The 10,792-nt window shown below is 37.8% G+C and overlaps 1 protein-coding gene across 2 annotated transcripts; it reads right to left on the bottom strand.

Annotated features, from left to right (window-relative positions):
• Positions 1 to 612: 612 nt before the first annotated feature.
• si:ch211-133n4.6 (uncharacterized protein LOC797776 homolog) lies at positions 613 to 4,635 on the bottom strand. 2 transcript variants are annotated; one of them, XM_047150577.2, is made up of 10 exons: positions 4,505 to 4,635; positions 3,684 to 3,742; positions 3,299 to 3,325; positions 3,129 to 3,161; positions 2,991 to 3,053; positions 2,021 to 2,053; positions 1,883 to 1,921; positions 1,727 to 1,756; positions 1,426 to 1,458; positions 613 to 1,305 (listed from the first exon to the last, which is right to left on the bottom strand). In XM_047150577.2, exons 1-10 carry the CDS (start codon positions 4,513 to 4,515, stop codon positions 1,166 to 1,168), a joined length of 468 nt encoding a protein of 155 aa, XP_047006533.1. In that variant the 5' UTR covers positions 4,516 to 4,635; the 3' UTR covers positions 613 to 1,165. The 2 variants fall into 2 exon arrangements, with proteins under 2 accessions (XP_047006533.1, XP_047006534.1); XM_047150578.2 differs by having other exon boundaries at positions 2,991 to 3,026; positions 4,505 to 4,634.
• Between the last annotated feature and the right edge of the window lie 6,157 nt (positions 4,636 to 10,792).

The following is a 10,792-nucleotide window of genomic DNA, read 5'->3' as shown; positions in this document are numbered from 1 at the left end:
ACTTGTCACTTTGTGCATTTTAATATCCATGTTATTTTTGAGCAGGAGGTAGATTGTGTAGTTAGTGACATCTCTGAGGCCAGGTGGACTCCAGATACCATTTTTTAGGATGCTGAAATCTGAAAGCCATCTTTATTTTTCTTTTATACTTTAGATCAGCAGGCTTAGTAAATTAATTAAAAAATTAAAATGTCTAAGATAGTAAGCTCTTGTTAATGTTTGACAATGACGACGACAATGACGGTGAGTATTATTATTGTTGTTGTTGTTGTTAAAACACTCATAGATAAATGTGATATGAAATTATATGTCCTGCTATATGGTACTCTTTCCACACACATGCACACAAACACGGAATAAAAGAACAAGTCTTCATTTCTTAAGTCTTATTTGCTTTGAAGTTTATTCGGTCATCAAATATATAGAAAGAATTATTTATGAATAACACATTCATGATTTTGATATTGGAAAATTATATTTAATAAAGATAAATACTGTTTCTTATTTTTAAAAAAAAATATGATCAATCACAAAAGAAAGAAACACTTTAAACACTGAGTTTGTGTTGAAAGCAAGCTTTTGCAACGTTTCTGTTGTAAAAAAAAAAATAAAAAAAAATAAACAAAAACAAACAAACAAAAAAATTTTAACTACTGTTCCTAAGAAGCTATGGCTAGTCTGAACACACGGTATTCATGTAACTAGCACCAGTGAAAATATAGCATGATCAAGTCCGGGCATCTGAGAGATGTTTGGTATTTTCCTGATGATAAATGTTAACACCTAGAATGTTATATTCCAATCCGAAATAGACTTCTACCACAAAAGCCTGACTGTAATCTGAGATGATGTTGGCTGTCTTGTTTATGAATTAACCCCTGACTGACAAGCTTTGTCCCCGTATTTGAAGAGTGATTTAATTGAGAAACACCCTTGAGACTGTGCTGAATGCTAGTTTCACAACAAATAGAACCATAAGCAAACAAACAAAAACAGTCAGTACAGTACATCACAACAGAATCACATCTAAATCGTGGTTATTGAAATAAAGCAACAAAATAAAAATAAAGCAATAAACAAAATGCCACGTAATACAGGATTGCTTCATTCTTTCCTCTCATCGTAGTCCTGCATCCTCAATGTGCGTACTTCGTAGGCCTTTTTTTCACGGGCGAAGGGGTCTCGTCCTCTTTTTGGAGGCCACAACGGGCTTACTGCGCTTGCGTTGGTTTGCAGTTTGTGATTTAGTAGCGCGCTGCACTGGAGCTGCCTTCACCACTTCTTCTGACTCTGGACTCTCATTCTCTGAAGATTTGAGAGATTTTGATTGGATTACATGAAATATACAGTCAATGTAAAAACGATGTTTGCTCAAATCCCGAAGAATTTTGGCCATTTTAGACAGAGAGAGAGAGAAAAAAATACCGTCTTGTTCTTCAGTGCTGGATTTGGCTCCATCTACAAAACAAGAAAGGATTCTGATTTTCCAGAACAGTGCAAACAACAAGGTTATCGTACATAAGTTAGGTCTAATAATATAAGCCCACATTTTCCTTGTTCCTTTTACTCCTGAAATATAAAGGAAACTGTACACATCCCAGAAAAGTCTTCTTTCAAAAAGTTTCTTCTTTCATTCACAGTGTGACAAATGTAATAGTCCTCTACGTTATAGCTGAAATTCTCATTTAAGTTAATGTGTGAAACATAAATATTAAAATGAACTCACCAGCTGCTGTCACATCATTGACTTGAGGCCCTTAAAGCAGTGACAGAAGCATAGGACTTGTCTTTAATTTCATATTTGTTCATTCAGATTTACATTCTCATGTGGTCTGTCGTTCAGTGATTGGCTAATGAAGTTAAAGAAATATTTGTTACTTACCAGCAGCCTGACCTGCTTCTGCACTCGTGCTGCTCGCGTCTTTAAGGGAAATTGTTATCTTAATCAGTCTGACATTAACATTTTAATATTAAATCCATATCACATAAGATTCCATAAAACATCTGTGCTTATTCTTACCAGCTGTGGCGCCATTATAATGCTGTGGCTCATCTGTAAATCAAAGAAAAATTCTAATGTCTTATACATGGCATTTTCGGGGTTGTATGATAGTTTACGAGCATCCCAAATCCTTCCTAATAAAACTGCAATGAAAAAAATGTACATAAAAAGCTCAAAAATGGTTTGGTAAATTTAATTAATTATGATTTGCTTTCATCAGTTTCAGTGTGGATGTATTTTTTGAAAATGACAAGTCCTAAATGGAGTAAAGTTACCTTGTTAATTCTATATATCTGTTCTATAAATCTTAAGTCTCATTAAGACATATAAAAGAATAATAATCATCATCATCATCATCGTCATCATCATCATCATCATTCATCCACAACCTGAAATATAGTTAAGGTATAATTATAAATTATGCAAAGCCTTACAGACAAACAACAGATTAGATGATGCACAACAGTAAGAAGAAGCAGAAACAGCTGTAAAAGTCATATATTCATATGAAAGAAGAAAAATGTAATAACTTCTTTATTTAAAAACAACAACAACTAATTATTATAAATATGGTAAAACTAGACTAAGCCGTCACATAGATGCTAGATGCTACCACTAGATGGCAGTCTACTTCTGAACTGTTTCAGGAGTTCACTTCAGCTGCAAAAGATCTAACAGCATCTAACAGCACACTGTGTGTTCTTCTGACCGTCAGTCCTTATCTGTGTCTTGGAATAAGTAAATATGTTTTGATTCTGCCATATATTAATGTGTTAAAGCATTGATACTTTAACTATTAATCTTTCGATGATTTTGTATGTAAACTACAACTGCAATTTCAAACAGTCCTCCCACTGTGAGGTAAAATAAATAAATAAACAAACAAACAAACAAACATGTTAAGCAAATTTAGCATTGTTTCCAAAGATTACATAAACTCAACTGATACAAGATCCATTCACTTCACAGCTCAATACAGCAAACTCACCGTTGGGCTGGTCAGGTGACACAGAGTTCATGCTTTCTGTGAAGATAATCATAAAGGACATAACTGAGATTCACAAAGGTAAACACACTGCAGGCTGTGACACACCTCCAAAAGCACCTAGTGGGTTCGTAGACTCACCAGTTGGAGCCTCATCAGAGGTGGAGTCCTGATCTTTGGCCATGTGGAAAAAGTGGATAGATTTTACACTAATGATTTTAACACTGAACTAGAATATGCTTCATTTATATGTATACTTTTCATTATACTTTTCACTACACCTATAGTATGCATGTTTCTCGCAGACATACCTGTTCCTGTAGACATGGCTTGAAGACCTCCATTAAGTTTAAAAAAAAAAGAAAGAAAGAAAGAAAGAAAGAAAGAAAATATATTTTTAATGAAATTCCAATTAGCATAGGCTAGATATACACTTTTGTCCAAAACATTCTTTTTCACTGGAAACTGTGTGTGCACTACGATTAACGTTTACCACATCTCCCATACATTTCATTAAATGTCCCATGCGTTAAACATAATTATTGTGCTTTGTCGTTTTGTTATATATCAGAAACATTTAATTCAACATTATTATATTATATAACTAAAAATAAAAAGGATAGCTACAGTTTTACAGTAAGCTAGACTTATTACCTGGACAATGCTCTCTTCTTTCATTTTTAACTAAACACTCACCTGCATCTAGGTCTGCTTCAACCAGCAGCACTGCTAGTGTCCAGAAGATGATAATGTTCCTGGATTATTAAAATACAACAACGTTCTGATATATTATGAAAGTCAATCTGATATTCAAACTGTGAATGTCATTTAGTGCCACACTCTAAAAATTCGGAACTGACATCGTTTATATTAGTCATCCATGCTGGACCTGGATGGAGGAACACATTTATGGAGAAACATGTTCAGAGTCAGGAACATGCACTTTTACAGTGTTGACACAATTCACTCTGGACACCAAGAGACATTTAAGATGTGAGACCAGAGGGATGTGAATATGTATTTTTCATTCTTACCTAAGATTCAGAAGGCACACTGAATAAGTTAATTCATGGTTGACAGTGTAATACATGATTTCATTATGCAGTATGTCTATCAGCATCAGAGAAGAATTGTTTTGTAAAGAACAGTCTTCATTTACACAGTTAATGCCTGACATATACAGAGAGTTATTATGTAGAGTTTCTTTATACTATCCCGCGGAATTCAAGTATACTGTCTAGTAGAATAGTTATGTATCCTGACACATGCTATACTGCCAGTATAAGCATCAGTCCAAACAGAATGGAAAACGTCAACATAGCAGCTCGTCAATCATTCTGTGAACTTAATATCTGCATAGCACGTGATGAAGAAATAAATAAAGCACATTAATTCAATTACAAATGCTATGACAAACATTAATCACAAGCAATTCACAATTAATCATCTTAGAGTTCATTACAGCATAATATACATTTACAATACAACAATAGAATCATACAAGAATATCTTATTACCTGGTCAACATGTTCGGAGGTTACAGTCTTTCTCGTATGCTGCAATGTACAGTACAGGGCTTAATATAGCACTTTCACTGCTCCTGAAGAGTCATGAGATGCCCAGGCTTTTTATATGTATCCGAAGAACACTGGGAATGTGGGAGGAGAGACCCCTTATTGTGAAAGAAGAGGACAGGGGAAAAAACAGCATCAGCTTGAATTACATTAATTGTGTGGCTTAATGTAAGGATTCCTATATCGCTTACATTCCTACATTTTCCTTCAAAGTTTTCTCATTACCCCTCCCCATGGGCAAACCATTACCTCACACTAAACCTTTTGTTATATGCTTCATATTTAACCTTAAATCTTCTACCACTGATTCACCCCACACAAAATAAGTGCCCAAAGACACCCCCCCCCCCCCCCCCCCAACCTAACCTCCCCCCGCTTCCCTCCCTCACATCTCCCCTCGTGGAAAGTTCAGTATCTATGTCATGGCTGCACACTGAGCTGTTTGGTGAGGTTGATGACGGCAAACTTTGAACAGTAGGCCTGAACCTGGGGACTGTGAATTTGTCCAGTCTCTCAAGTATAGTTTTCCCTGCATCACACTCGAGGAAAACACACTTAATAGGGGGATTCCCTGGGTCACTGAGGGCAGCTTTTTTGGAGAGAAATGCTAATCTAATTAGGCTGTAAAGCAATAGCAACCTGGCAGCAGATTAGTGGAATTTTTACTCTTTAAGAAGGTTGGTGTTGGGGAAATGGGACTTGTTTTTGCCTCTCATTGACAAATTGCCAAAGATAAGGTTCCAGGCCACCAGTGTGGGCATTGTAGATCACTGCATTGGAAAGAGTAGGGGATCTTTGCACAGGAAGTTCCAGCTTTGAAAGTAATGTTTCAGAGGACCACTGACTCATGGCTTAAAAGAGCATTCCTTGGAAAACCCATAACTTAATATCTAATCCCTGCCTACGAAGATAGCTCTATGAAACATAGCCAATGCCGTGTGCACAAGACCAGCCGGCACGAATGAATGCTTATCTGACTATTAAAGCATTTGGGAGTTTAAATATTCACAAAATACTTTTGCTTGTTTAAGAGATGTATTTCCTCAAGTTTAACCAGAGTTTATTTCATGAAACCATTATAATTATAATATGATAATGATAACAAGTCTTTATTGATCACATATACACACACAGTGTATCACATATACATATACACAGTGAAATTCTTTTCTTCACATATCCCAGCATGTTAGGAAGTTGGGGTCAGAGCGCAGGGTCAGCCATGATACAGCGCCCCTGGAGCAGAGAGGGTTAAGGGCCTTGCTCGAGGGCCCAACAGTGGCACACAGCAAAATGAGCAGTGTTGAATTCACACTCTACAGTGCTTGTATAAGTCCACTGGACTCAAATAAACACTCTGGGTGTTAATTCAACACTAGGGATTTTTCTGTGCAGATTGGCAGTGCTGGGGTTTGAACCCCCGACCAGTAACTCAGAGCCTTAACCGCCAAGCCCACACTTCCCCTAACATAATATAACATAAACTCACACAGGTTTTTAATATCACACAGACACAAACTACTTTTGTATACACAAAGGACCATAAACCAGTAACACTCATTACATTTAATACTCATTTATTTATACTTAGATACAAATTAATGCACTGTAATATCATTTTATGCCATAAACCTACAGTTAAATAAATATCTGCTATAAGATCTCAAAAACCAAACCAGCACAAACTCAATTTTTGCAACACAAACAAATAACATGAATAAGTGCTAAAGAGTTAATCAGACAACAATGTGGCATATTCTGATACTTGAACATTTCATGAAAAAGGTATCACCAACAAATCAGGACTGGCATGTGCAACCTTATTGGAAAAAGGGGGTGTTCCATCTGTTTACACCCTGTAAACAGATGACTGTCCACACTTTTCCAAACTTCTAAGACTAATACTCTTATATGTCCGTACCAGGATAGCCGTTGTGGTCATTCAATCTTTTGGGTCTTTTTGCCTTTTATCAGGCCGAATGAATGCCAGAAGTGAATGGGCTGTCTCCAGACAAGACAGGAAGTCTACCCATCTGGGTTTTATGTTTCCTGGATTTGTTTGGGCGCCTGTGGCAACATAGCACAGGCCCCTCTCAAGCTGAACAGAGGTTAGAGTTGTGATAATGGGAGAAAGTGGTCCTCTGTATTAGAGTTACACCTCACACGTCCTTCGTTCTGGTATTTAGAACTGGTCCGGTCTGCTCTCAAAGGAGCTCTCTGTCTGTACACTAAAAGGATTTCGCTCTTTAAGTGTAAAGGGATAATTAACCTCAGTAAGTGCGCATTATGGCTGCTTAGCTGTCTTTTAATAGAATACATTTGTGAGGGAAGTCTTAGAAAGTTGGTAAGGTCAGATTTACATGTGTATGCAAGGAAGCCCCCGGACATTAGGGAATTTCAATCCAGTGCTTTTTTTTGTGGAAGGAAGTGATTGGATACTTGAATTACACCTCACACACACACACACACACACACACACACACACACACACACACACACCTGTACAGTTAAGTACACTCTAAGGTACTGTGCTTCAGATCTGTGTGGAACCCTTTGTCCTCTCTGGACTAACAATGCTTCATATTGACAAAGCCAACTTGGTAAATGGAGTATCATAATTTAGAGGCAACCTCCACTGCCTTCCATCATCATGAAAAATTACACTCTATAACCAGCACATACCAGACAGGATTTATTAAAAGACTGATAGTACTAGATGGCTTTTTAATATAGGCAGAGTATCACATTAGGCTCGCACTGTGGGAAAGTAATCTGCAGACAATTACTACACATCCTACAAAGTTATTTAACGACAGAACCATTGGACTAAGCAGGACAAAGCAGTTTCTTCAGAAGAATTTTGTTGCATATACAAGAAGTTTGCCTTGGTGAGAGCATACATATAAAACATGTAACTAGACACACAAATCAAGCACACTATAATAATAATAATAATAATCACACCTCCAGGGTCCGGAGTTCGAGTCCCACCGTGGCCCTGTGTGTGCGGAGTTTGCATGTTCTCCCCGTGCTGCGGGGGTTTCCTCCGGGTTCTCCGGTTTCCTCCCCCAGTCCAAACACATGCATGGTAAGCTGATTGGCGTGTCTAAAGTGTGATTGTGCCCTGCGATGGACTGGCACCCTGTCCAGGGTGTACCCCGCCTTGTGCCCGATGCTTCCTGTGATAGGCTCCAGGTTCCCCGTGACCCTGAAAAGGATAAAGTGGTAGAAGATGGATGGATGGATAATAATGATAATAATAATAATAATAATAATAATAATAGATATTCAAGAGAAAAACAATACAACAAATAATGGTATAGTTACAATTAAATACAGTTATAGAAGAATACATAGTGAAATAGTGAATTTGTACATACAGTATGTGCAAAGGTGAAGACATGATGCAGTAGAACAGCTTGCAGGTGATCTACAATGGACTAGTTATTCTTTGTTAAATACACTAGCTGGTCAAAAGAGGGTGGACACCTGACCATTGCTCCCAAACTGCTGCCACAGATTTGGAAGCACACAATTGTATAGAACATCTCTGTATGCTGTAGCATTGCCGTTTCACTGGAACTAAGAGGCCCAAACCATTTCCAGCATGACAATGCTCCTGTACACAAAGCGATGATGATGAACTGGAACACTGACTGCACCCAGACCTCCTCACCCAACATCAGTGCCTCACCTCACTAATGCACTTGTATCTGAATAAACACAAATCTCCACAGCCACACTCCACTTGTAATGCCCATGGTTTTGGAATGGGATGTTTAAAAAGAACATATGGGTGTGATAGTCAGGGGTCCACAAACTTTTGCCTATATAATGTAAGTCTGTTTTATTCGAATCAATTTGACTATATATATGATTAATAGCACAATTTAGTGGTATGTATCCAACCTGGTTAATGAACCTGGCTTTATAGAAGACCATGATGCTATGATTCCGTTATAATGCAGATCTAATACTTATATTGCTCCCAGTGCATTAGCTGAAATTTTATGTTTATAACTGAAGAACTAAGTTTAAGTTTAGTTTAAATAATTAATTTTAAGTTGATTACTAAGTAGACAATGCCATTATTTTACATAATAAATTTGTTCAGACCTACATTAATACTCTCCTAAAATTACTCTCAGAATGTTACTGGGGTAACAACCCTCAGTTTTATGACAGTGGTTTGTTCTTCATGGTACACATGGGAACATTCATTAAATCATGCACTTATTAACAATGACACAGCAAGAATACTCTAACATTTTAGAATGAACACAATGCGATCAAAGCATTAACTAAAATTAAATTAAAAACAGTAGGGTCAACCTATATAACAATCATTTCCACTGTTATGAATCAATTCAGCAATCAACAATCCCAGAAGACGTTACACTTTTAAACATTTCAGCACAGAGATAGAACAAATTCAACAAACATCAGATATCTATCCCAACAAATCCATCACAATCCGGCTTCATCTTGGTCCAGGATAGGACACAGCTTTCACCAGTAAGTCTGGTATACAAGATAAAATAAACATCGGTCCATCGCAGGGCAGAAGGAAGGAGTAACTGTTTCAATTATATTTGCTAGAGTCTTGTTTATTATTATTATCCCTAAGAAAACTTGAATCCTTGCCACTTGTTGAGACATTTTAAGTTAGAGGTGGCGAGTAATAAAAGGACTTTATCTACTAGTACAAATTGTCACAGTTGAGAGTGCCTATTAAGAGTTGAGTGGCTACTGCACTCAGTGTTAATATCACGTGTTAATTTTTAAGACCTCTGTGTGTCTAGTTAAGGACAGCACATTTTCTGTTGCTTTCAACACGGCGTGCAGGTACATCTAACACATTTTGTGTGCTGGTACATTTAACACTTGTGTTGGTACATTTAAAACATGCTGTGTGTTGGTACATTTAACACACGTGTGTTAGTACATTTAACTCATGTTATGTGTTGGTACATTTAACTCACGTGTGTTAGTACATTTAACTCATGTTGTGTGTTGGTACATTTAACTCACATGTGTTGGTACATTTAACTCATGATCGTGATCCATCCATCCATCCATCTTCTATACCGCTTATCCTTTTCAGGCTCACGGGGAACCTGGAGCCTATCCCAGGGAGCATTGGGCACAAGGCGGGGTACACCCTGGACCGGGTGCCAGTCCATCGCAGGGCACAATCACATACACACTCACACACCCATTCATACACTACGGACACTCTGGACATGCCAATCAGACTACCATGCATGTCTTTGGACTGGGGGAGGAAACCGGAGTACCCGGAGGAAACCCCCGCAGCACGGGGAGAACATGCAAACTCCGCACACACAGAGCCCAAGACATGTTCAATTCAATTAAATTAAATATAGCGCTTTTAACGATGTACATTGTCCCAAAGCAGCTTTACAGAAACATATAAATTCAGGATATAGATTTTAAATGAAGGAATTTATCCCTAATGAGCAGCTAGAGGCGATGGTGGCGAGGATAAACTCCCTGAGATGATATGAGGAAGAAACCTTGAAAGGAACCAGACTGAAAAGGGAACCCATCCTCATCTGGGAGACATCAAATAGTGCGATTATAAATAATTCCCTTCTATAGCTGTGCTAATACTACATGGTCAAGTAGTGCAGTTGTGTAATGAGGAAAATTCATTACAGTTTTTACATGAAGTCTGTTTTCTTGAACTTCTCCACTGTTCACTGATGGAGAATTGAGCGCAAAACTGTTTGTGGCAATTGCAGTCCTAAAGCTTTAACCACTTTGGTTTTAACCACTTAAAACCAATAAAGATGGCTTTGGACCTCAATTCATATGAACAGTTATGCTCACCATCCTCAGTAATCTCAATGATTTTTAGGCTGCATCATGTGGGGCCATCCTCAGCAGCAGCATGTAACTTTCAGCATGTGGATGAGGACTCCAACAAGAAGTAGAGCATCGGTTCAAACATCCCAGTTCAGCACAACACTCCATGCCTGTGAGCCTTTAGATCTGCTTCTTTACCTAAGAAAAAAACTATTCACAAATAACTTGACTAAATACATATGTTTTCAGCCTGTACTTAAACACTGAGACTGTGTCTGAGTCCTGAACACTAATTGGAAGGCTGTTCCATAACTGTGCGGCTTTGTAAGCTCTTCCCCCTGCTGTAGCCTTCACTATTCCAGGTACCAATAAATAGCCTGGACCTTTTGATCGAAGTAGGCG

The sequence above is a fragment of the Ictalurus punctatus genome, chromosome 24, assembly GCF_001660625.3.
Source record: "Ictalurus punctatus breed USDA103 chromosome 24, Coco_2.0, whole genome shotgun sequence".
NCBI lineage: Eukaryota > Metazoa > Chordata > Actinopteri > Siluriformes > Ictaluridae > Ictalurus > Ictalurus punctatus.
This window is presented reverse-complemented; position numbering and strand designations above follow the sequence as displayed.

Bases quoted from the DNA above. Each gene is read 5' to 3' on its own strand.
- si:ch211-133n4.6 (XM_047150577.2), bottom strand. The intron at 3,326-3,683 runs GTGAGTGTTTAG...AACTTAATGGAG, and splicing joins TGAAGCAGACCTAGATGCAG to GTCTTCAAGCCATGTCTACA. The intron at 1,459-1,726 runs GTGAGTTCATTT...CTTGTTTTGTAG, and splicing joins CAATGATGTGACAGCAGCTG to ATGGAGCCAAATCCAGCACT.